A 27,820-nucleotide genomic window follows, 5' to 3' on the forward strand; every position below is an offset into this window, starting at 1 on the left:
TATATTTTCATTCAATTCAATTATAAGTGGATGTTTTTTTCTTTGTGATTGCAGAAACAAGTTGTTCAACTCGGGAACTCTAAATTACACAAAGTCAGCGTGTACGTGAATGTAGCAAAACCCAAGCTAGGCAACCGCCAAAACAGCTACCATTTGTAGCCTGTTAAAGAACAGTTTTAATGTACTTGAGTGACCAAATGTGTAGAAAAACATGTAGAATAAACCTACATTTCAATATTTCCGTTGCGTCTTGAATGTTTCTTTTTATTGGTAAACAAGTAATAGATTGTAGTTTTTATTCCGAACACCGCCGTTTTGACAAAGCGTGGACGCAGTCTGCGCAGGACTACATATCCCAGTACCCTCTGCACGGTTTACGGAAATAGAAGGTTGGCTGGTGGACTCAAAGTCGGTTGCAGTTTATTTTGACTTTGATTCATGCAGTGTTTATATTAATTTAAATGTAATTAAATTTTTCAAGGATCTGTGGGAATAATAAACAAAAAGCTGAGCTTTTGGAGTGTGCAGTAGGAGAACATGAAGCCAGTGGATGAGTCGGATGAGGAGAAAGAGTTAGGAGCTTATGAGAAGCAGTTACGAGGTAATACCGATTTGAAAGCTTTCTATTATCTGCATAATTAATCAAGTTTAAAGTTTAAAGATAATCAGTGTATTAAACCATTACCTTAATTTTGTATGTTTATTTAGAATTTTGTTTAGTTTATACCTTCGTTTCATAATAAACCGATTATTTGAAATGAGCTGTCTTATTTAATTAATATATTCTTGCATTTAAAATAATATCCAGTAAAAAGTATTATGATACATATGTTTAAAAGTCACTGTATTTCATACCGTCTTGGGATTTTAATGATCTATGCCATTTTTTTTGTAAGCTAATGATATCTTTTATTCATTTATTTCAGTTGATTAAATTTATGTTTTTAATGTATTGAAATAAATTTATTATAAATGTATATACTTTTTTTTTAACAAAAATGTTAAATGGCACACCTAATATTTGTTAAGTGTCTTAGCTATTTTCACTTTGATATGCTGCTTTTGTTAGAGTTTAACCCATTTTCTTAATATGATTAATATCAGGACGTTACTTAGATTTCAGTTTAGCCTGAATAAGCTATTCTAAAACCAGTTTGACATTTCTTTTGGTTTGGAACACTTGTGTTCTCATCTAAATGTAATTTTAAGAAAAAAGTAGAAGGAAATTTGCAAAATCTGCATCCCTGTAACTTTGCTTGTATGTATCTCTGATTACTGAGACTTCTTGTTGTATATTTTCATTCGATTATGTACAATTCACCGTAATACATTTTAAGGTTAGGTGGATTTATTATGTTTGATTTCAGCTGTATAGAGGATTAGGTGTCCACATGCATTTTAATGAAGCTTATATTATTGGGTTGATTTGTATTGTCCCACAAAGCTAATCCCATGCAGCAGTTTAATGGATTTTTGCTTTTTCTAAACATTATTTTCCCAGAGAGGGCTAATCGCAGTATTCAGCAGCTGAGCAACATGCTGGTGTGCCAGGGCTCAGACACTGAAGCACTTGAGCAATCTTGCAGTCTGTACAGTGAACCAGAGAGTTCATGGCATCGCACCCGGCAGAGTGAAGCAGGTACAACTGCACATGAGCGCCATTCACTCTTAGCAATCTTCCAACAAATGTTGTCTAAAGAGAAGAAAAACGTTTTTTTTATTTGTATTTTTGATGTTGCCTTTCAGTCAGTCAGCTGCGTTCCATGCTTCAGAAAGAGTCTGAAGAAGCACAAGCAAACTCTCCTTCACCTTCAAAAAGAAAGTCTATTCTCAAGGTAGGTTATTTAGACATGTCCAATTTTCCCAAATTACATTGCCAACCTCTTCCAACTGCTACATGTACCCATTTGTGTGGGTATGTGCTTCCCGCAGACTTGGCCAATTGTGCCAGTAGAGCAAATGATCATGGCGATGGAAGTAACTTGAGATTTTAAATCAATATCTTTCTGCCTTAGGCAAGAAGCCAGCACTAGGTGTTGGCTTTTATTTTTTAAAACATAAAAACACGTATTTATTGAACACAGTTATCCAAAACCCATATCATCTTCATGATAAAAATATTTTTTTTGGTTTTACATAAAAAAAGTTCAAACAAAATATTTAATCTTTTATAACTTTTGCACGACATTAATCACTTAAGAGTTCTTTATCTGTATATTTTTACACAAAGGACATTTTGTAAAATGAAATAAAAACTGGAATCTGTGAGTTTTAATTTTTTAATTTTCTTAAACTTTCATTTAAGTGACCAAATTACAAAAAAAAAAAATCCAATGTTTTTACTGACAAACTTTAATTGTGTTTTGTAAACAAAATGTTTTTTTAAATTTGCTGTTTGCAACATGCTCAAAAAAGAGGTATGTTTACCACTACATCTTAATTTTACCTATAAAATAAAACATGAAGATTTATCAGAAGTGTCTATAGTTTTGCACAAGACTGTACTATATCTTATAGCACTTGACCAGCTAGTCTTTTACATTAGAATCCTTTTTGCAACAGAAATGGATGAGGTGATCAAAGATGTCCTTCACAGTGTGAGTGCACATTCAGGTCACTGTCTAGTTTATCAGTTCCTTTTGTGGTCAGATTACATTGATTTCTCTCATCATGACCTTTGTGGGCTGTAGTGAATGAAAAAGGCCTGAGAGCATCTTCCCCTTAGGGTTGCATGTTGAAGTGCAAAATGACTGGCATCCTTTTGGTGCTCCTGCTTTGTTGACAACTTCAATCTATAGATCAAGGTTGAATGTGCTTTCATTTATTATGCTGCTGTCACAAGGACATTTCAACATTTGTTAAAAATGATTTCCATGCAGGGATGTTAATGATTAACCGGTTGACTGTTGACCAACAACGAAGTCATTGTTTGAATGTTCTGTTAGTGCTGTTGGTTAAAAATGTCACATGAATCCATTTCCCCAAGCGCATTCTTAATTTAAATTAAGAGCGGAACTAGAGATCTATTTTTCATGGAGACTTGCTCTTACTACTCATTCGCTACTTCTGAGTGTGAACGTGTCTACAAAAGCAAGCTACACTTCTAACCTGAACCTGAACTTTTATATTATTTAAAACATAAAGGACGGATTGCATCATGTCTCAGTATAAAAATAGAACGCTACTTATCATCTAATACTAGTTTCACTAATGTTGTCAGGAAAAACCTTAATCTATACTGACTACATTTTTATTATTTGATTATCATGTTTTATTAGCATTTGTAATGAAGCTACCTGTTTGCCACTGACTTTATATAAAATAATAATTGGAACACTGAACTAGTCGCAATGTTTATGTTTACATAACTGTTCTACATTACTGACACGTTTACTACATTACTGCCTTTACATTAAATAGAGTAGAAAGGTTTGTTTAAATGAAACTGTCAAGTGTTCTACATTTTGATAGGATGCTATGAGCTTGTTGTAGCCTAGCGGTTAGGGTTCTGGACTAGTAATTGAAAGATTGCTGGTTCAAGCCCCACCAGTGTCAGGTTGCCACTGTTGGGTTCTTGAGCAAGGCCCTTAACCCTCAGTTGCTTAGACAGTATACTGTCACAGTACTGTAACTCGCTTTAGATAAAAGCGTCTGCTAAATGTTGAAAATGTAATGTAAATGGTTACATTTACATTTTCAGCATTTAGCAGACGCCTTTATCCAAAGTATCCAAAGTATCCAAAATACTTACATTACAGTATACAGTCTGAGCAACTGAGGGTTAAGGGCCTTGCTCAAGGGCCCAACAGCAGCCACCTAGCAGTGGTGGGGCTTGAACCAGCAACCTTTGGATTACTAGTCCTGTGCCTTAACCACTAGGCTACAGTTTGCCCAACTGGTTATTGGCTATTGGTAAAATTTGCATCCTTTTGACCATAAAAATGATGGTATAATGTAAATTAATAAATTACAATCAATTTTTCAATGTCTCTCCAAAAGCCCAATATACGCCTCCTTGTATAGTTTGGCCCAAAAGTGGTGAGCCACAACCAATTTTTGCTTGCATAGACTGAGTCTTTAGTGAATCGTCATTTTATACCCAATCATGATCTCCTTTTACCAATTTACCTGCTTAGTGTGCATCATTTTAAAACATTGTACCATGGGAATGAACAAATTTTCCTTTTTTATTGCACTGTACAGGTTAAGTTGCAATGTTTTAGAATGATGTCTCAAACAATTTAAAAAAATAAACACACCAGCAATGTACTGTATATCAATGAGCTTAATGGCAAATACCAAGAATGTCCATGTGTTAGCAGTTTTGGTAATAAACACATTGTTATCACTTTATGTCCAGCAAAAGCATGGGAATGAAAATGATGGAAGTTTACCACCAGTTAAGGACCTGGTTCCCATCATTCACAACCAGTCTGAGTATATCCAGCACCTGGAGGAAGAGGTCAAGTTCTGCAAGGTCAGTGCTGCTATAGAAGTCACAGGAGTTTGTTGTTGTTATGACCATAAATGTGGTCACATGTTAGTTTGCACCTTTTTGTATAGTTGCATGTGATATGAGGGTCATTGACGTGAAGCCTAAATTTTCTGTCTGACTGCATTTTCTTCAGTTAAGAAAATGTTTAAATGCATAAAAAGATGCCATATGTATGTAGTATCTCTCCCATATATGCACTCAATTTAAATTTTCACAAAACATTAGTAAATTGTCATTTTTTGATTTTTAAAGTGTCAAAATATCATATGGTGCGACCGTCCGGCCATGACTTCTGTTTTAAAAACTTCATTTAAATTCTCTACACCTGTTCGTCTTTATTTTATGTCCTACTCTGCATAATTTTTAAAGTGTTTTGCAGTACTGTACAAAAATGCAAAGCGTATTTATTTTAATTTCCATCATAATATACAAACAAACTTTGTCCGAAGATGCCCATTTTATGAAATATCATGTGGTTCGACCATGAAGAAATGGCCACTTTGGGGTTTTAATGTTGAAAACAAGTCAAAGACTTGAAGTTGTATCATACACCTATTTGTCAAGGGCCCTTGAAAGCAACAAGCAGGTTTGTAACTCAAACTCAATTTTCAAAAATATAACCTTTTTAACAGCTGGTATAACAGCTGACCTCAAAAATATAATGAATATTAAGTTATTTCTACAAACATATATTTTAATTATAGATATCAGAATGACATTATGTGGGAAGCTAGCTTATTTTTTTAAGGTGGCCAATTCTGTGCCTGTAAATTTGAACTAAACTTGAAAATATCATGTGGTGCGACCAAATATCATGCGGTGCAACCATTGCAGAGTGATTTCCATGATGGATTTAAGTCCTAGATTGGCAGTATTTGTGCTTTTATATATATAAAACTGATGATTTATATACGTAAAGTACTTTATTATAGTTTTTGGGATATATTTTATTGCAACATGACTAATATTTCAGAAACAATGACTTATGTTTAAACTTTGAACAATTTTTGAAAAACGCAAAATAAAAATTAGTAAATGTAATTTCACTTTGGTAATTATGCATTTTTAGCCATTTATTCTTTTTTTATTTATATATTTATTTATATCTGCAGTATGATCTCAGTACCTGGCTAGGAGAAGAGAAAGGTTATGTTAAACATGCAGCATAAATAAACAAACATGAAGTACATATACAGTGTATCACAAAAGTGAGTACACCCCTCACATTTCTGCAGATATTTAAGTATATCTTTTCATGGGACAACACTGACAAAATGACACTTTGACACAATGAAAAGTAGTCTGTGTGCAGCTTATATAACAGTGTAAATTTATTCTTCCCTCAAAATAACTCAATATACAGCCATTAATGTCTAAACCACCGGCAACAAAAGTGAGTACACCCCTTAGTGAAAGTTCCTGAAGTGTCAATATTTTGTGTGGCCACCATTATTTCCCAGAACTGCCTTAACTCTCCTGGGCATGGAGTTTACCAGAGCTTCACAGGTTGCCACTGGAATGCTTTTCCACTCCTCCATGACGACATCACAGAGCTGGCGGATATTCGAGACTTTGCGCTCCTCCACCTTCCGCTTGAGGATGCCCCAAAGATGTTCTATTGGGTTTAGGTCTGGAGACATGCTTGGCCAGTCCATCACCTTTACCCTCAGCCTCTTCAATAAAGCAGTGGTCGTCTTAGAGGTGTGTTTGGGGTCATTATCATGCTGGAACACTGCCCTGTGACCCAGTTTCCGGAGGGAGGGGATCATGCTCTGCTTCAGTATTTCACAGTACATATTGGAGTTCATGTGTCCCTCAATGAAATGTAACTCCCCAACACCTGCTGCACTCATGCAGCCCCAGACCATGGCATTCCCACCACCATGCTTGACTGTAGGCATGACACACTTATCTTTGTACTCCTCACCTGATTGCCGCCACACATGCTTGAGACCATCTGAACCAAACAAATTAATCTTGGTCTCATCAGACCATAGGACATGGTTCCAGTAATCCATGTCCTTTGTTGACATGTCTTCAGCAAACTGTTTGCGGGCTTTCTTGTGTAGAGACCTCAGAAGAGGCTTCCTTCTGGGGTGACGGCCATGCAGACCAATTTGATGTAGTGTGCGGCGTATGGTCCGAGCACTGACAGGCTGACCCCCCACCTTTTCAATCTCTGCAGCAATGCTGACAGCACTCCTGTGCCTATCTTTCAAAGACAGCAGTTGGATGTGACGCTGAGCACGTGCACTCAGCTTCTTTGGACGACCAATGCGAGGTCTGTTCTGAGTGGACCCTGCTCTTTTAAAACGCTGGATGATCTTGGCCACTGTGCTGCAGCTCAGTTTCAGGGTGTTGGCAATCTTCTTGTAGCCTTGGCCATCTTCATGTCGCGCAACAATTCGTCTTTTAAGATCCTCAGAGAGTTCTTTGCCATGAGGTGCCATGTTGGAACTTTCAGTGACCAGTATGAGAGAGTGTGAGAGCTGTACTACTAAATTGAACACACCTGCTCCCTATGCACACCTGAGACCTAGTAACACTAACGAGTCACATGACATTTTGGAGGGAAAATGACAAGCAGTGCTCAATTTGGACATTTAGGGGTGTAGTCTCTTAGGGGTGTACTCACTTTTGTTGCCGGTGGTTTAGACATTAATGGCTGTATATTGAGTTATTTTGAGGGAAGAATAAATTTACACTGTTATATAAGCTGCACACAGACTATTTTTCATTGCGTCAAAGTGTCATTTTGTCAGTGTTGTCCCATGAAAAGATATACTTAAATATCTGCAGAAATGTGAGGGGTGTACTCACTTTTGTGATACACTGTAGCTTGGGTGTATTGTAGTTATTTTTATCACCTGGAGAAAAATAGATTTTTCATTAACATGTTTTTCTGCTGTCTATCATTAGTGCAAAATAAAATATACCCTATAATTAAGGCATAACACTATTTACTGACCAGGCATAACAGTATGAGCACTGACAGGTAAAGTGAATAACACTGATTATTTCTTCATCACAGCACATGTTAGTTGGGGGGGAGGGCGGGTATATTAGGCAGCAAGTGAACATTTTATCCTCAAAGTTGATGTTAGAAGCAGGAAAAGTTTGATGAGTTTGACGAGGGCCAAACTGTGATGGCTAGACGACTGGGTCAGAGTATCTCCAAAACTGCAGCTCTTGTGGGGTGTTCCCGGTCTGAAGTGGTCAGTATCTATCAAAAGTGGTCCAAAGAAGGAACAGTGGTATACCGGTGACAGGGGCATGGTCGGCCAAGGCTCATTGATGCACGTGGGGAGTGAAGGCTGTGGTCCGATACAACAGACGAGCTACTGTAGCTCAAATTGCTGAAGACGTTAATGCTGGTTCTGATAGAAAGGTGTCAGAATACACAGTGCATCACAGTTTGTTGCATATGGGGCTGCTTAGCCGCAGACCAGTCAGGGTGCCCATGCTGACCCCTGTCCACCACCGAAAGTGCCAACAATGGACACATGAGCATTGCAACTGGTCCATGGAGCAATGGAAGAAGGTGGCCTGGTCTGATGAAGCACGTTTTCTTTTACATCATGTGGATGGCCAGGTGCTGGTGCTGTGTGTTGCTTACATGGGGAACACATGGCACCAGGATGCACTATAGAAAGAAGGCAAGCCAGCGGAGGCAGTGTGATGCTTTGGGCAACATTGTGCTGGGAAACCCCTCGGGTCCTGCCACTCTTGTGGATTTTACTCTGACACGTAGCTCCTACCTAAACATTGTTGGAGACCATGTTCACCCTTTCATGGAAAGTTTGTGAAACATTTCTATTCATGTCAGTTTGATGAAATGTTAATAAAATCTGGTTTAAATTTATTGTTGTAGGGAATTTGTTTATTGATCTCTTCAAATAGATTTTTAACAATAAGAGGTCTTCATGTCATTTGGGACGACCACTTATCATGTGGTGCAACCAATAACGGAAGTAACTCAATTAAATTATAAATAATAAATCTCACTTATGTTGCTAAAATATTAATCACTGATGCAGTATGCCTAAGTTAAAGGTAGTTGTAAAAAAAATTAATATGTTTAATGTGATTTACAGGAAAAATAAGTCTGTCAAGTACATTTAAGGTAGTGAATTTGATGTTATACAACAAAAAATACAAGTACATTATTTACAAAAACTTAAAGTAATAACATAATTTGTTTCTAAACACATTATATTATTGAGTACTTGCAAAAAAACTGTTAAGCATGTTGAGAAAATTAATTAATTTTAAAATAAATCACAGTCGCACCACATGACATTTTGTTAGGCCACAGCCAATTCATCTGGAAGAAAAAACACTAAAATTACTTAATTACAAATTTTAATAGGAATTTACATGTACACAACATTCTAAATAAGTGAACAATTGCAAGAAACACTCTTATTTTTAGTATTTTATTGCCAGGAGGAGCTGCTTGAGATGAAGCAACGTATTAGAGTTGTGGTTGTGGAGAATGAAAAACTTCAGGAAGATCTAAAGGCAAAGATGGTGGACGACACTCTAAAAGAATACACTCTTCTTAATGAGACGGTAATTATAAAAAAAATTAATACACATTATTTGACTGATATGTATGTTCAAAATTGATTCATTCATTCAATTATTCACACCCTGGTCAGGTGGTCAGGATGACCCCACCAGACTCAACCAGTGATGTTAATATGAGCCGACCAATAGAACCCCTGGGGAATGGAACCCTGGAACCCAGCGGTAGTGGGCTAGTGTAGTTAAATGCTCTGACACCCAAATGCCCTGTATCTAATATTTAGTTTCTGCATATATAACGATTAAATTCAGATGTTGCCGTTTATGTGACCACTTAAATTATCAGAAAAGCATAATGCTAATAAATATTATAATAAACCAATCAGATCTGTTGCTTTATACGAGGGTTCCTCAAAAAGTGTTCAGACTTTTTTAAACTCTATTTATTCAGAATTTCTAAAACATATTACATCACTTTTCTACGTAGTCACCTTCCTTTGTGATGCATTTGTCCCAGTGTAGTACCAACCAGCCATCAGAAAAAAATGATTTTGGTTGAGCGCATAGCCATTGATGCGCCGCTGCTTTCACATCATCATCACATGAAAATCTTCTTCCCCTTAAAGCTTCTTTGAACTGTCCAAAAAGGTGGAAATCAGATGAAGCTAAATCCGGACTATAAGCTCTCTCAGCCTCTCAGACACGGCCAATTACTACTCCTTCCGCCCTCACTGTTTCCAACCAAAATTTTGTGCGGAAACTTTTTGAACATTTCTTGTTTAACCCCAATATGACAACCAGGTAGCTAACAAAATTTGATATAGCACCACTGTTTGGGCAGTGGTAGCTTAGCGGTTTAGGTCATAGACTTGTAAGTCGCTTTGGAAATGCTATGTGACCACTCAAAGCACTGGGTAGCTAACAAAACTTTGAGCATTATCAAATAATCAGATTTAAATGTTTCAGTCACCATTTGTATTTGCTGTTTTTGTAACAAATCACAGGACTACAACAAGGTTCAAAAATTTAATGAGAAATAAATTATTAGATTTAAGGTGGTATTGTTTCTGTTTATGTGACAATGATGAGATTAAAATGTTATTTTTCTCTTTTAAATAATCATTTAAAATAACATGTCGCCAACAAAGTATATTAATGCACAAATCATGGAATTTACGAAGTTGCTGAATGTATGGCCCATTAAATGACCACGTAGCTACTATTAGTTACAACACATCAATCTGTGTTTTCTGTGTTCTTGTGTTCAGGTCAATGGTGAAAACTCTGTAAATAAAATCACCTCAGTACCAGCAGCAAAACCAAGACAGTCACTGACTCACCAAATGGAAGACAACAAGTGGAAAAAAGAGCTGGTAGTTTTTATATTTCTCTCAATCTAATCATATCGTTGTATCACCTGTACGGCTGCAGACCCCTACGCTGACAGAGGACAGTCGTACCTAACACATGTCCCTTCCACGTGTGCCATAGCCAATTGCTTCTTTTTATTTGCATGAGTCTGGTTCACACGGGGATCAGTATCAACATATGGAAAGTCATGCACTGATCTGCATTATTCTCCGTCTCCCTGCATGGGGCATTGACAAGTCAGCAGAGGCCACATTTGCAGCAGTAATGAGGAATACCTTCAGTTCGCCCACTCTCAGACATAGCCATTTATGTCTGTGTAGGTGCCTGGCTAATAACAGAGCTGAGATTTGAACTCAAGAGTCTGAGATGTCAGCAGTGGTGGATTATCATGTTTAACCCTTTTTTAAGTATTGTAACATTAGGGTAAATAATGCAGTAGAGTATGGGCCACTGAGATGACTTTTGGAAACCCCTCTCGGACCAACTTGTGTTCAAGCTCTGATTTTGTTTAATACTGTTATTCTGACTGTTTCAGGAGCAGCTGAAATGTCTCTACCAAGCACAGACTGAGACATTAGAAGCTCAGGTAGTATCACTAAAGTAAGTCTTCTTTAACTGTTCAACTGCTCTTAATAACTGTTTATTTTTTATAGTCCTGCATCAGCTGCCAAACAGCTGATCCTTTATTTGTATGTGTGTGTGTGTTTAGGAAGGATTTGGTCAGTTCTCACAAAGAATGTGAGGAGCTGAAGGAGCGTTTGAGACATAAGGAAGTGATGGCTGGAGTACCTGGAGCTGCTCAGTGTGTTGGGGGTCTGTGTTTGAGGTGTGCGCAGCATGAAGCTGTACTGGCAGAAACACACTCCAACATTCATGTCCAGGCCATCGAGAGACTCACCAAGTGGGTGTGATTCCATCTTTAAAAATGTGTCTATTTCTATTATAGTACGAAAAAAATCCATGTTTTAAAATAGAAACACAAGAAAATTATGGTTATGAAGAAAGTATCCAAGCAAGTGCCAGATTGGAAATGGTGAGCGCGTATTGGTATAATATATATATATATATATTAATATTAATATTAATAACAAGTAGTTCATTACCATGAGTATGTCTCAATAATGATCTAATTTAATCAGTTGCTTTTGTTCCTTCAAGGATTTAACCCTACAGCAAGGTTCAAATGAAAGCTGATATTGATTTATGTATGCAGAGCTGATACAGTGTTGATTTATTGATTATAAGCCAGAACAGATCTGCCCTTCAGTTACTTATCAACATATGCATAAACCATCTAGATGCACCTTAGGACGGTGTGTCCTGATGTCCCCAAACCGACTGACCCTAACCAGAATAAAGTGGTTCGTGAAAATTAACCATTAATGGAAGAAACATGATATAGAATATGACTTATTAAAGCAATTACACGTTGGTTCTGCCACATCCTGCAGATGTTTGCAGATGTTTATATATCAGTAACATCACAGCTGCAATGTTCTGTATGATAACACACAATGTTTGGTTCGGTTGCTTAGTGCAGTAACATTTATTCCATCATGGGATGGTGTAGCAGCCAGTAGACTGTTTTCTCTGGGTAGTCCATCATCTTCCTCTTTCTAAATACATGCAGAAGGTGGACTGGCCTGTTTGAATTGCCATCAGGTTTTAAATAAGGCAAATGAATATGTAAGTCTGTATGTGCTGCCTTGCAGTGGATTGGCACATTTTATTTACATTTTAGCAGACACTTATCCAAAGTGACTTATTGTCTAAGCAATTGAAGAATAAGGGCCTTGCTCAAGGGCCCAACAGTGGCAACCTGGCAATGGTGAGACTTGAACCAGCGACCTTTTGATTGCTAGTCCAGTATCTTAACCACTAGGCTACAACTATCCTAAAGGAATACACAACTGCCCTGTGCATGGTGTATTTACTTTTCATGTGGTGTTTCTAGAGGCACTGGACACACTGTAACCCACTCCAGAATGAAGTAGTTAATGAAAGTGAATGTATTGGTGGCGTCAGCTCATTAATTACCTTTTAATTCTGGAAACTAAATATAGTGGGATTACATTCTGGACATACCACTTAACATCGCAGGGCACACATTCCACACTCACATCTGTGGCAATTCAGAGTGGCCTGTACACCTTTTACATGTTTTTGGTGAGGGTAGAAAACACACCAATAAAAAATCTCCTCACATTTTAGTCAACAAATGTTCCAATGGACCCATGTTGCTGTGCTTCACACTGCTGTGCCACCATGCTGCCTGTTTTATTTCTTGTTCATGGTCATTCAGAACCTATAGATGATGTTAAATTGTTGCTATTAATGTTTTCATTTATTTTTTGATATATGAATTTGTACGTGTTAACTCTAGAGAGCGAGATGAGCTGATGACAGCGATGTGCTCGCTGAGAGCCACCCAGAGTGAAGCGCAGCAGAGGGAATGGGCTGCTTATCAGCAGGTCAAACAGGCTGTGGAGATGGCAGAGGAGGCCAACCTGGAGAAGACCAAGGTGAGAACACACACTTTTAGCCCAGTACCTACAGTACCTCACCAGTTACTTCTACAATGCAACTCAACCCAAACAAAGCTGCATGTATTGCAAAGTTGTATGTATGCAAAATTTATCTCCCTTAATCTAGTTGTATCCAATTACCCTGATTGCATTCGTTTTGATGTATTCGAAATCCCAGCTCTGGTGTGTTAGCGTACTTTTACCGCTGCACCACCTGAGTGGCCCAATTATTTGCAATCTTCAATGGGGAAATGTTCTTTTTGAACTTTGCAAACCCATTTTTGTTAGAAAAGGCAGAGCCTTTTTTATACTCGGTCATGATTCTCACATCTGTTACCCATTCACCTGCTTATTGTGGAATGTATTTAGCCCCTGTCCCAACCATTTTTGTGTTGCAGGTATCAAATTCTAAATTTTATTTAATCAAGTTGGTCAGTAAAATATTACATTTTACTCAACTTTTCCAGTAATTTGGTTTGTATTAATCTGCAAAAAGTCCTTCAAACTTATGAAGAACAGCAGACGTCTCTTGTCTGAACAATGGTCAGTGTTCATGACTGCACAAAATGATAGAAAACAGGCAAAAATGGACTTTCTAGGAGGCTGGCAGTAAGGAAATCCTTTCTCTTGCTACCCAAAAGAAACATTTACACTCTTCTGATATTTGCAAAAAAGGTCACTTAACCATGTCCTGGGAACTCTTTATGTATTTAACATTTGTAGAGTAAACATTAAAAAAGAATAATAAATTGCAATGTTCTCTCTCTCTCTTTGCCTGTGTTGTGGTGTTTTTATAGGCATTGGTCCAGTGTGAGCATGTTTATGCTGAGTTGGCTCGGCACAGGGAGAGACTAGAGAAAGAGCTGGCCTCCGAGCAAGAGAGGATCGTCCAGGCCAAGGCGGCAGCACGCTTAGAGAGCAAGAAGGAGAGAGAAGAGCTTGATCAGATGGTCAGTTCTTTTATCAGAATACATCCTGGTTTAAATTGTGTGTGTTGTGTTATTGTGATTTGTCTGTCAGTTTTACTATGTTTAGCACTGTGTAAATATTCTGGTAGACACTAAACTGACTAAAAGAACTATAAAGCTAATACGAGGAAAGTTGCATATGAAAATCCATGTTTTTCATTTCAATTTCATGTCTTACTACAGACTTATCCTGGTCAGGCTCACAGCGGCTCAGGTTTTCCAGGTTTAGGTTAGCTGGTCTTTGACAATTCGTAACTGGGCATGCTCAGCTGTCTAAGCCGTGATGTACTATGTAGCAAACAATTGATGATGGCTCTTACCCACTATATAGCCCTATAAATCAGATGAATAGATTCACTAGACAGCTTAAATAAATTACAAAATAGTCTCAGGTTTTTAATGTTTATTTCCGAGGTGGGCTGAGACTGTCACACGCCCCTTCCAATTACTGCATTGTCACCAACCTCTTATTATTACTTGCCCGCAATGGAATCTCGGACAGAGCTGCATCTTGTTCTGATAGGACTTAAATAATTATGTGAATGGTCAGAATTGTACAATTATACTTTGTCTTATGCAATATGCTGCAGTTTTAAAAGGTAGGTTTTGCTGCCCTCTACTGGATAAGACTGGTATTAAACCCAACTTTTTAGCTCTAGGCAGGGGAAATAAGGTCATCAAATAAGGTCCTTCACGTTGAGTTAAGTTGGGTGCCTTATTACCTCGTGTACTATAATAACTTAAAATAACAAGAACCCGGATCTCAGCAATGGTGAGCTAGTGTAATAGACCTCTGAGCCACCCAAGTGCCCTCCACTTGTTTGGGCTATCAGCCAGCCGGGGTCTGTACGGACATGATTGGCTATGTCTAAGGGAGGAAAAAATCTACAATCGGTGTTCTGTTCAGGGTATTCCTGCCCTGCACATAATGTTTCATGGCAGAACTGGACCTGTTATGACCCCGACCAGGATTAACTAGTTGAATAAAATGAAATGAATAACAAGTGGCCAAACCAATGGAAAATGAAACCAAAAAGAAAATCAAATCAAAATCTGCAGCCTAAAACAGAGAGATGAAAGAGCACATAGGCAAGCATGGTAGTAAGCACAGTGGGCTTCATGTTTCACATACACTCGCCCAGAAATAAAAAAGGAAAATGTACACCCTACAGGGACATAAGCCTAAGCTGCCTCTAGTGAACATCATATAAGGCAGGTAGCCATGCGCTCACCCCACAAGGTCATCTGTGATAACCCCCAGTGAAAGCACAACCACCAAGAGGTGGAATAGATAAATGGAAAAGTACGAAAGCCCTCAGGAAAAAAATAGCAAAGACATGGAACCTAACACTGGTGTTGGCTAGACAAAAAACAAAGGTGGATTGCCACTGTTATGTCTGACCCTAGCTGCACCCTGGGGCATTCTCGCATGGCAGCTTTCTGCTATGAAAAAAAAAATTCACAGGAAAGAGTTTGAAAGAATGCTGGCATTTGAACCAGCAGTAAAGAAAGCTGAGCCTAGGGCAGTCCAGCAAACCGACCTCGCAGATTGAATGTAAGAAAACACAACACAATGCACCAGCTGCAAGCTATTACTCAAAGCGGTATTTAAAGTTTCAGTCCGCTGTAGCACATCAGTGCTTAATGAAGTGCAAAAGAAATTGATTTAATTCAGTAATCTGCACAGTTGGACTCTAGGTCACCACCGCTGAGGGGTGCTATTGACCAGCGGTGCATCTTCACAGACATGATTGGCTATCTCTGAGTTAGCCCTGCGATGGATTGGCGACATGTCCAGGGTATTCCTTCCTTGTGTCCAGTGTTTTCTGGTCCTTGATCCTCTACACCTCCTGCTAGTCCTAAAGGAGCATGATACTGCCCTTTGTGAATCCTGCTGATCCATCCAACAAATGTACCTGTTAAACATCAGTGTAAGTGAAACAGTTGTTGACATTTTAGGATGTAAATGTGAGATGTTGAGTGACAGCCTTAAACATGGGACACAACTGATTTGAGCTGAGCATGCATTGGTCAGCTTGGTCACCATGAAGATGTGAATATCGAAACACTTGTAATACTGACCAAAACTTAGCACTTTAATCTTACCGGAATTGGAGAAAACTTAGTTTGAATACTTTATAGTATACAAAATATTAGCAACCTTGCTACCAGTAAAGCAGCTTTTTTTTGTCTATTATTGTTTAATCTAGAGAATGTTGACTCGCTGTGATCTCTTTTTTGAATAAGGTGAAATCTCTGACTCGAAGAGTTGCTGAGCTGGAGGGACTTTTGGACCGAGCAGACAGAGAAAGGAACTCTCTGAACACTCAGCTAGAAGAGGCTTTTAAGAAGCTCACTTCTCAGGAGACCGAAAGCAGCAGGGTACAGAAAGCATGATTAAAAATCATCAGAATTGACTGGGTCACTTTACCACTTATATTGAGGTTCTTTGTCATTTAGCAGGTGTTACCCATTCATACATTTGCTATAAAAGCGATGTACACAGTGTGCCATAAATCACACACACACACACACACACACACACACACACACAAAGAGAGAACATCTTTTAAACAACAAAAGTTGTTCTCTTGATATCTTGACTTATTTTTCTCATGATGTCAAGATTTTCTTGTGATCTCAACTTTTCTGGTGATCAAATGCATAGACTGCGTCTGTTTTGTACATCACATCATGGATTGGGGCATTTGTTTTTTACTTTAATTAGGGACTGACAAGAGAAATTAACTAGGTTTATCTTTGCTAGACAAATTCCAGATAAGTGTTAATAAGTCCATCCATCCATCCATCCATTATCTTCCGCTTATCCGGGGTTCGGGTCGCGGGGGCAGCAACCTAAGTAGAGAAACCCAGACCTCTCTCTCCCCAGCCACCTCTTCCAGCTCAACTGGGGGGATTCCGAGGCGTTCCCAGGCCAGCTGGGAGATATAATCTTTCCAGCGTGTCCTGGGTCTTCCCCGTGGTCTCCTCCCAGCTGGACTTGCCTGAAACACCTTCCTAGGGAGGCGCTCAGGAGGCATCCTTACCAGGTGTCCGAACCACCTCAACTGGCTCCTTTCCACGCGCAGGAGTAGCGGCTCGACTCCGAGTCCCTCCCGGATGACCGAGCTTCTCACCCTATCTCTAAGGGAGAGCCCAGACACCCTGCGGAGAAAACCCATTTCGGCCGCTTGTACTCGCGATCTCGTTCTTTCGGTCATTACCCAAATCTCATGACCATAGGTGAGGGTAGGAACATAGACCGACCGGTAAATCGAGAGCTTTGCCTTATGACTCAGCTCTTTCTTCACCACCACAGACCGGTAGAGAGTCCGCATCACTGCTGACCCTGCACCGATCCGCCCGTCAATCTCCCGTTCCATCTTACCATCACTCGAGAACAAGACCCCGAGATACTTAAACTCCTCCACTTGAGGCAAGAACACGTCCCTGACCCAGAGAGGACAATCCACCGTTTTCCGGCTGAGAACCATGGCCTCAGATTTGGAGGTGCTGATTCTCATCCCAGCCGCTTCACACTCGGCTGCAAACCGATCCATCAAGAGCTGGAGTTCACAGTTCGATGACGCTAACAGGACCACATCATCTGCAAACAGCAGTGACGTGACTGTGAGGTCACCAAACCGGACCCCCTCCATCCCCTGGCTGCGCCTAGAAATTCTGTCCATATATATTATGAACAGAATCGGTGACAAAGGGCAGCCCTGACGGAGTCCAACTCTGACTGTAAACCAGTCTGACTTACTGCCGGCCATGCGAACCAAACTCCTACTCCGCTTGTACAGGGACTGAATGGCCCGTAATAAGGAGCCATGTACCCCGTATTCGCGAAGCACCCTCCACAAAATACCTCGAGGAACACAGTCGAATGCCTTCTCCAAGTCCACAAAACACATGTAGACTGGTTGGGCAAACTCCCATGAACCCTCGAGGATCCTGCAGAGAGTAAAGAGTTGACTCTTAATAAGTCAACTCTTAATAAGTGTTAATAAGTCACTTAATAAAATTTGCCAGCTTTGATAGTGTGTATGCAACATTTGTTATTACTAGAAAATAAGTCATGAATTGAAGAAAGAATAAAAAGTAGTGATCTTAAGAAAACATTTGTTGTTTTTAATCTCGGGATCTAAAAATACAAGTTTTCTTAAGATTACGACTTATTTTACTTAAATGATCTTAAGTCATGACCTGGGTGGCACGGTGGCTCAGTGGGTAGCACTGTCGCCCCACGGCAGCAAGGTCCTGTGTTCGATCCCCAGGTGGGACAGTCTGGGTCCTTTTTGTGTGGAGTTTGCTTGTTCCTCCTGTGTCTGTGTGGGTTTCTTTCGGGAGCTCCGGTTTCCTCCCACAGTCCAAAGACATGCAAGTGAGGTGAATTGGAGATACAAAAATTGGCCATGACTGTGTTTGACATTAAAACTTGTGAACTGATGAATCTTAACTGATGAAGTGTAACCAGTAACTACCGTTTCTGTCATGAATGTAACCGAAGAGTGTAACACACAAGAAAATAAGTAGTGATCTTTAATAAACGCTTGTTATCTTGAGATCACGAGAAAATAAGTCGTGATCTTTAATAAACGTTTGTTATCTTGAGATCACGAGAAAATAAGTCGTGATCTTAAATAAACGTTTGTTATCTTGAGATCACGAGAAAATAAGTCGTGATCTTAAATAAACGTTTGTTATCTTGAGATCACGAGAAAATAAGTCGTGATCTTTAATAAACGTTTGTTATCTTGACATCACGAGAAAATAAGTAGTGATCTTTAATAAACGCTTGTTATCTTGACATCACGAGAAAATAAGTAGTGATCTTTAATAAACGCTTGTTATCTTGAGATCACGAGAAAATACAGTGTATCACAAAAGTGAGTACACCCCTCACATTTCTGCAAATATTTTATTATATCTTTTCATGGGACAACGCTATAGACATGAAACTTAGATATAACTTAGAGTAGTCAGTGTACAACTTGTATAGCAGTGTAGATTTACTGTCTTCTGAAAATAACTCAACACACAGCCATTAATGTCTAAATAGCTGGCAACATAAGTGAGTACACCCCACAGTGAACATGTCCAAATTGTGCCCAAAGTGTCAATATTTTGTGTGACCACCTGGGCATGGAATTCACCAGAGCTGCACAGGTTGCTACTGGAATCCTCTTCCACTCCTCCATGATGACATCACGGAGCTGGTGGATGTTAGACACCTTGAACTCCTCCACCTTCCACTTGAGGATGTGCCACAGGTGCTCAATTGGGTTTAGTCCATCACCTTTACCTTCAGCTTCCTCAGCAAGGCAGTTGTCATCTTGGAGGTTGTGTTTGGGGTCGTTATCCTGTTGGAAAACTGCCATGAGGCCCAGTTTTCGAAGGGAGGGGATCATGCTCTGTTTCAGAATGTCACAGTACATGTTGGAATTCATGTTTCCCTCAATGAACTGCAGCTCCCCAGTGCCAGCAACACTCATGCAGCCCAAGACCATGATGCTACCACCACCATGCTTGACTGTAGGCAAGATACAGTTGTCTTGGTACTTCTCACCAGGGCGCCGCCACACATGCTGGACACCATCTGAGCCAAACAAGTTTATCTTGGTCTCGTCAGACCACAGGGCATTCCAGTAATCCATGTTCTTGGACTGCTTGTCTTCAGCAAACTGTTTGCGGGCTTTCTTGTGCGTCAGCTTCCTTCTGGAATGACGACCATGCAGACCGAGTTGATGCTGTGTGCGGCGTATGGTCTGAGCACTGACAGGCTGACCTCCCACGTCTTCAACCTCTGCAGCAATGCTGGCAGCACTCATGTGTCTATTTTTTAAAGCCAACCTCTGGATATGACGCCGAACACGTGGACTCAACTTCTTTGGTCGACTCTGGCGAAGCCTGTTCCGAGTGGAACCTGTCCTGGAAAACCGCTGTATGACCTTGGCCACCATGCTGTAGCTCAGTTTCAGGGTGTTAGCAATCTTCTTATAGCCCAGGCCATCTTTGTGGAGAGCAACAATTCTATTTCTCACATCCTCAGAGAGTTCTTTGCCATGAGGTGCCATGTTGAAAATCCAGTGGCCAGTATGAGAGAATGTACCCAAAACACCAAATTTAACAGCCCTGCTCCTCATTTACACCTGGGACCTTGACACATGACACCAGGGAGGGACAACGACACATTTGGGCACAATTTGGACATGTTCACTGTGGGGTGTACTCACTTATGTTGCCAGCTATTTTCAGAAGACAGTAAATCTACACTGCCATACAAGCTGTACACTGACTACTCTAAGTTATATCCAAGTTTCATGTCTATATTTGCAGAAATGTGAGGGGTGTACTCACTTTTGTGATACACTGTAAGTCGTGATCTTAAATAAACGCTTGTTATCTTGAGATCACGAGAAAATAAGTAGTGATCTTTAATAAACGTTTGTTATCTTAAGATCACGAGAAAATAAGTCGTGAGAACAGTAAGTCGTGATCTTAAAAAAAGACTTGCTGATTTCGTTGTAGAGGACATAAATGAGCACTAGATGGCAGTAAAATCATGCAAACAGCGAGTTCAAGTCCGGCATCTATTAAGCGGGATTCTGAGGAACTGATGAAAGCCATTACTTACATATTTGTTATTTGGACGTGATGTACAATTTACAACGTTGATGCTGAATTTATTTTTGCATATTTATCATTAATTCTAGATATAATTAGTGTGATATTGATGTGTTCTAGCTAAGTGGGGAGCTTCGTTACCAGCTAAGCCAGGCTCAGATTAAGAGAGAAGAGGCCGAGAGGGAGCTACGTGACTCCTGCTCTAAACTAAACCGCCAGCTTGAGCTAGTACGACAGGTGAGAGGTTGCTCGAGTTCAGCACGGGTTAATGAGAAATGTGAATAAAAATGTCTTTAAAAAAAACAAAAAAAAACAACTATGAATTAAGAAGTTAAAAAGCTGCTCGTACAGTCCTTACTAACAGTCCTATTTAAACGTTTGGACATTACTTTAGAAATTCAGTGTCATGCAATTAAGTTCACAAACTTAGCATAGCATATTGTGGTTTGTTTGCTTAGCATATAATTTTAGCTTAGCATAATGTAGTTTTTTTTAACTTAATTTAGCATATAAACTTATGCATATTGTAGTTTGTTTGCTTAAGTTTAACTTTAAAAAAGCGTAAAATAGTAAATATGTTAAACATTTTGCACGTTGCCCCCCTTCCCCCAACAATATTTGAAAGCTAACGGATAAACAGTTATGCATTAAACGTGCAGAAGCTTATTTTTTACCTCAGATATTAAGTAAACATAGAATTTGCCTAGTTTTGTTTATATGTTTGCATATAATTATATTAACACATGGAACAAATAAAAAATTAAATATTTGTGTAAAATTTAAACTAATGAAATGGAAAATGGAACTAATAACACTAATTTCCAGTGTTAATGTCTATTTGTTTTAAAGCCTTCACAATTTCTCTCTTTTGCTTTTTCTCTTTATTGATAATAATAATAAGTTATACTTATATAGCACCTTTAACCATGCTCAAGGACGCTTTACAACAACAACTATCTTTCGCTCTTACTTTCTCTCTTCGGGGTCAGGAAGTGCAGAAGCTGGGTGCAGAGCTGAGTGGCAGCCAGCAGCGTTTGGAGGATGCCCAGAGGGCAGAGGGCCGAGCCCGGACGGAGGCAGCCGGCCTGGCAGAAGAGCTGAGCCGCGCCCAGCGCCAACTGCACCTCACCAGGTAACCCCCTTAATCCTATTACATGCCACAACACTGCGCCCGTCCACACACTGTGCCCCGTGCAATGCCAGCGGCCCGGCAGGATGGCACCCGTGTTTTATTAAAGCGCCACAGTTCACCGTGTGCCGGAGAGATCAGGTACACGCTGACCCTCTCTGTAACGTCACTGGACAGTTGATCTCTGCTTGCTTGCAGAACGGAACGTTTGGTAACATTTGGGGTGTAATTAATATATATATACGGCTAAGAGTCGGACTGAGATTTGCTAAAATACTCATGATTCATTAAGGAGTTACACAGGTTTGGGCAAGGCATGGCAGAAACAGCAATATTTAGCAATATTGTTAGCAAAAGAGGACATTTGAGCATTCACTTTAAATGGATTGTATACCGTTCTGTGTTTTAATGTACATGAAAGGCAATTTTATGTATATTAAAAGGCTAAGACAATCACATGCTCCCTCTGACATGTGCACCATCACCGACCACCTTTTTACTTGCTTACACTTCAGATCATTCATCACTAGTACAAGCAACTCCACCTGACAGCAGAGGGCACAATTATATAGCGGGTATGGATTAAACCATTTTTAGGCACAGCCAATGATGTGCAGGCACCTGGCCAGTAGGGCTGCAACTAACGATTATTTTAGTAGTCGACTAATCTGACGATTATTTTTTCGATTAGTCGACTAGTCAACGACTATTTATGTCATACCCTCCATCTCTGCCTTAACATAACAAAACTCTGTTATGTTATTTAAGTTCCAATATCAAATTAAAATAATGACCCATGAAACATGAATCTGAAACTTAAGCTTGATAGTTTAATCAAATATATTTGAAACATTAATACACAATCACAATAAAAAAAATCAATTAAATAAGAAAGCTTTGGACATCATTAGAAGCTGTTATGTTTCAGAAGTTATCACTCTGGAAGTCAAAAACATTTATAACATGTGGTTGAGAAACATGTGAATGCTGTCTGTGAAGACCTCAGCCATCTGAGGGGAGCATGAACCTCTTCTCTTCTCATCCACACTCCATTGCTTACTGCTATTAATAGAAAGAGCAAAAGAGAAAGCTGTATTAACTATCACAAACTGAAGGCTGTGTATCATAGTTTATTACAAATAGTGTACTGGCTATGCCAACTAAACCATAACAGGTTAAATATCTTAACTGAATTATCTGCTGAGCTAACTAGCTATCATTAAGTGGAGGAGGCTTATTATTTAGAATGAATGCTCTCATTAACGTGAGCTAAAAATAACGTTAGGCTTTAACGTTAAGTTATATAACGTTACTCCTAATAAATCACTGATTAACTATTGCACTTAATGCGTTAGCTTAGCTATCAAACCTAAAAAATAGCGATCTCTTAGGAAGTTTTCCGACAGGTACTCTAACATTAACAAACATTAGCTACAGTACATTGGTTAAAGAATGAAGCGGTGTAAAACCTTACCTGTCCTAAATAACGCTGGTCATCACGGCTGCAGGGTGCTCGCGTTTCAGATGCTCATGCATCACCGTGTTGCTGGCGTGAAACCACAACTCTGCTTTGTAGTGTCTGCGTTCAGCTCGTTTCTTTGGTTTATTTTGGCTGAAATGCTCCTGAAATACTTTAGAAAGTTTCAGTCTCTTTATCTTTGCCTCTCTGTCTTCATAAACTCCCCGCTGTGCCATGGAAGCGATGCTGCGCCCCCTGCAGTCCCTTTAGTGCATTGCAATAATAACGACGCTTCGACAATGAGATTACACGTCGACAAATTTTTATAGTCGACGTTATCGATTATGTCGACTAATCGTTGCAGCCCTACTGGCCAGGTTGATAGGACCTCCTGCGATTTTAACTTAAGAGTTTGAGATCCTAGCACTAGTGGGCAATCGGATTAGACCCCTGCACCACCCAAGCCGACACATTTGTTTACTGATTAATTTTGTTTTAGAAATGTTATTAAGGTGTTGCTATTAAACCTCTGTTAAAAATTTACTAACATCTTGTGTTTGTAGCTATCTACAATACCCTTTCTCCCCCCTCAGACACAGCCAATCATGTATGTGTATACATCTGGCCAGTAGATAGAAGAGCTGAGATTCTAACTCAGATCTCAGCTGTGGTGGACTAGCACATTAGACCACTGTGACACCAGAGTGCTCCCTAATTACTCTGTTTTTTGTTATTTCCATTCTTTCCAATGTGAAGATCTACTTCATGTTTACACATGTACTGTCTTTTGTACTGAAGTAAATTTAAACGAATGAGTATATACTGATAGGCATAGACAGTCTGGTTAACCTAAACTGGCCTTAGCATCAGGTGAGTGAGTAAGTGTGTGTTTTATGTCTGTCCATGGACTGGTGCTCAGTTGGTAGTGTTTAGTGTTTCCGAAGCTCAGGTTCTCTGTGACCCTGACCAAAATAACATTGTCACTGAAGATGAATGAATTAATTTATCATGGAGGTGTTTCACTAGTCAGAAATTAGTCAGCAGTCGGTCGTGCTGAAATCAGTTGGTGGGCAGATGTGTGTCTGGTCTGTGCTATCATAGGCCCAGTGAATCAAATGTGACAGTCTGACACATCTAGTAACACTGGCACTAACATGGCATTCAGTGTTACAGTTCTTACAGTGGTCATGAAGTTGCATTAGATACCAGCTTGCTGTTTGGCAGTAGGAATTTAAACAACAGTGCTATCCTACTAAATTACACTTTCATTTTTTAAAATATATTTTATGCATTTTTCTACCAATTTAGTGTAGTCAATTTGTCTTTCGCTGCTGGGGTATCCCCGATATTTTGCAGTTGAGGAGGGTATATTGCTGCTCACGCCTCCTCCGACCTGTGCGCAGCCCTTAACGAAACCCTTTTCCACCCATGCACTCTGCACAGGCGTCTCTATCTGCCAGTCAGGGTCCTTACACAGCCCTTGAAGACCACGCCCACACATTACCTCCCTGCAGGCACTGCCAGTTCTGCTCGCTAGATGGCACCCAGCCGATCTGTGGCAACGGCGAGTTTCAAACCCAGGAATTCAGAATCTCGCTGCTGGTGTGCTAGCGGAATATCCCGCTGTGCCACCTGCCGCCCATTTTTATTATTCTATTGCTGCATTCCTTGCTTTTCTCCCAGTATAGTTGTATCCAGGTATCCAGTTGTATCTTATGTACTGCTGCAGACACCTACCCTGTGCGAGGAGAACCGCATATAATACACACACCCACACGTGTGTAATAGCCAACCACTTCTTTTCACCTGCACGAGGTGGGATCAGTATCGCATAAGGAGAGTCACGCACGGATCTCCATTATCCCCGTCTCTTGATCGGAAACACTGACCAGCCAGCAAAGGTCGCAGCTGCAGCAGTAATGAGGAATACTTTCTGCCTGTTCTCCCTTAGACACAGCCATTAATGTCTGTGTAGGCTCTCTGTCGGCTGATAGCAAAGCTTAAATTCTCAGTGCTGGGCTAGTGTGTTTTGCAGTAAATAACTATTTCTGTGTAAAGTTTCACTAATCATTAAAAGCTCCATTCGACTAATTTTTTTGTCTTACTTACACTTGCAAACAGCTGACTCTCTGCTTTCTGCCATCTTTCTTCTCCCGCTTCGAATGTTTTTGCAGCTCCAGTTGAACTATGGGATAGATTATCAGGCTGCAGTGTGCTGTGTTTGCATGCTCAAAAATGGCTGCCCATGCAGTAGGTAATCCGGGTACTCTTCGTGCACTGTTTCATGAATACTACACACTCGGACACTCTCTCGCTTACTGCTTTTTGTACTGTTTAAAATGGAAGTATGCAATTTCAGACACAGCTAAGTCTCATACACAGACATAGGAGGGTTTACTACCAGGCATTTACCTCTGGATTTAAAGCTAGGTTACCAGGCATGATATACATATCACCTGCTTGTTTGTTTACAACGTGCCAGCAATGTGTGCATACAACTACATGTTTGGCAGCTACCATAAGGACTTCTTTGCTGACTGCTTCTTTGTCTAGCTGTCAGAAGGCAAACACCTACAATCTTTCAAATGCTTTCAGTTTTTAGAACACAGTTTTTTTGTTTAGCACAGCCTTGCCAGTTTATTAGCAGTTGGCTAGCAGTACAAAGAGACAGCCAAGCATCACTGTTCCTTATCTTCAAAAAAATTGTAAATACTATTTTTGACACAATATACTATATTCACAGTTTAGTTATTTTAAGCTACTTGTGTGCAGTATTTTATTTAAAACTAGTAATTGTGGCTTTGGTTAGAGGTAAAGCAAGGCAATGAAGCGTTCCTCAGTTGGTTTGGCTAACATTGGGACCTGTTTCTCTAGAGGTAGCATGCTTCCTGCAGGATATAAGACAAAGCTGCACAGCTGCAGAGGAGGGACAGCGTCTGTTCTCTGGTAAAGAAGAACCCAAATAATAATGTGGTCGTATATTGTTTATGAGGTGTTGTGAAGAACCCTGCTGTTCAGTGAGGAAAATTTGTGAAGTTAATAAGAAGATAAGATAGGAAAGATAATAAAGTGAATGTGTACTTGAGCACTGAATGGTTCATATAAATTTACGTTATTTTTATTATCTGAGACTGTGAGATGGACTAGCTAACAGGCTGACTTGAAATTTATTACACCCTGCATAGCTTATACATTTGTATTTAACATTTTAGCAAAAACAGTTAGACATATACAGTTAGAAGAAATGAAATTGTGCACATTTTGGCGCTATGTTGTCAAAGGAGAAAAACACATTCTGCAACTAGATTTCCACACAGAATTGTATTTTCAATGTTTGAACAGCCATCTTCAAATCATGTCATACCATCTAATTTGTTCTGGCCTTTTTTTTCATTCCAAAAAAATAAAAAATAAAAAATAATAATAATATTTTAGGCGCTTGGCTAGCGCATCCATAAATTCCACTAGCCCACTACCACTGGAATCTTGGGTTTGAATTTACATTTACATTTTCGGCATTTAGCGGATGCTTTTATCCAAAGTGACTTGCAATTATAACTGAACACAATTTTTGAGCAACTGAGGGTTAAGGGCCTTGCTCAGGGGCCCAACAGTAGCAACTTGGCGATGGTGGGGCTTGAACCGGCAACCTTCTAATTACCAGTACCTTAACCACTGAGCTACTACTGCCCTTTGTTTTTCCAGTGGCGGTGCTGTCAGCCATCTACATACAGACATGATACATCTACATACAGACATGATTGACTGTGTCTGATGGGTCGAGGCCCAGAGATTGATTGGTGTCTAAACAGAGAGCTGTGGAAAAGTTCATGGGGCAGCTGAAAAATGGTATATACTCTCTAAGCACAGTAAATACTACTTTCACACTAAATAGAGTGTAAACAAGAGTGCCTGAAGGTGCTTATAGATAAAATTTGTATGTCATGGCTTGCTTTAGGTATTCACGCATCAGTAACACAGGATGAAACTACAGCAGTGCAACCACTAGATATAAATTGAAATGTTAAATGTTCTGTTAGAACTAGGGCTGTCGCGCTAACCGCAATTTTGAAATATCGCGGTATAGACCAGCCAACCGCAGGGCATGCCAAGCAACCGCAACACCGCGGTGTTCACGTTTTTTCTTTCTTTCTTCTATTTTTTTTTGTTTATATTGTTGCAGGTCCATCTTGTTTTACGCTTACATTCGGGCGTAATAAATGTTAAATGAATTCATAATGAAAATGAGCTAGGAGCGTCATTTTCCCGCAACCTGTTCTCATGCGTTGCTGCTGAGTGTCAGGCTTTGTGTTTTAAAATGTAAACAATCGCAACAGGAATTATAGGCAAGTTTATTAATGATCAAATTGAGTTCACACTCAATAAATACTTGTAATTTAGACTATATTCAAACAGCCTTGGTGAACTAAAACACTTAATGACGGTTAATATGGCATTGCAGCCTGCAAATATTCTCTTTCTGGTCTTGCTGGAATGATTTAAATGTATTTTTTCGTTGAATAAAAATGTATTGAAACGAATAATAACTTGAAATGTAGTATATATTGTTATGTTAATTATATCTACTAAATAGATAGTTTGTCGCATTGTAAAGTCGCATGCAGGTACAGTACACGTGTATTAGTGTAACGAGCCCCATCAGAGAGAGTTTTAGTACCGAGGGGAACATCGCTACCCCACTCAGATTCTCTCTAA

At 39.6% G+C, this 27,820-nt stretch overlaps 1 protein-coding gene across 2 annotated transcripts in view; it reads left to right on the top strand.

Annotated features, from left to right (window-relative positions):
• The first annotated feature begins 309 nt into the window (after window positions 1-309).
• The window catches only part of sdccag8 (SHH signaling and ciliogenesis regulator sdccag8), an 84,731-nt gene continuing 57,220 nt past the window's right edge, over window positions 310-27,820 (top strand). The window contains exons 1-14 of one of the 2 annotated variants that reach the window (XM_062996001.1): window positions 310-389; window positions 482-601; window positions 1,502-1,639; window positions 1,747-1,835; window positions 4,361-4,477; window positions 8,942-9,067; window positions 10,291-10,395; window positions 10,929-10,993; window positions 11,103-11,294; window positions 12,777-12,915; window positions 13,716-13,868; window positions 16,134-16,268; window positions 20,637-20,753; window positions 21,506-21,648. In XM_062996001.1, coding sequence (XP_062852071.1) covers window positions 538-601; window positions 1,502-1,639; window positions 1,747-1,835; window positions 4,361-4,477; window positions 8,942-9,067; window positions 10,291-10,395; window positions 10,929-10,993; window positions 11,103-11,294; window positions 12,777-12,915; window positions 13,716-13,868; window positions 16,134-16,268; window positions 20,637-20,753; window positions 21,506-21,648 — 1,583 coding nt within the window. In that variant the 5' untranslated portion in view covers window positions 310-389; window positions 482-537. Of the gene's footprint in view, window positions 602-1,501; window positions 1,640-1,746; window positions 1,836-4,360; window positions 4,478-8,941; window positions 9,068-10,290; window positions 10,396-10,928; window positions 10,994-11,102; window positions 11,295-12,776; window positions 12,916-13,715; window positions 13,869-16,133; window positions 16,269-20,636; window positions 20,754-21,505; window positions 21,649-27,820 lie in introns of both variants that reach the window. The other variant, XM_062996002.1, reaches the window with a different exon arrangement.

The sequence above is a fragment of the Trichomycterus rosablanca genome, chromosome 5, assembly GCF_030014385.1.
Source record: "Trichomycterus rosablanca isolate fTriRos1 chromosome 5, fTriRos1.hap1, whole genome shotgun sequence".
In the NCBI taxonomy this organism is placed as follows: Eukaryota; Metazoa; Chordata; class Actinopteri; order Siluriformes; family Trichomycteridae; genus Trichomycterus; species Trichomycterus rosablanca.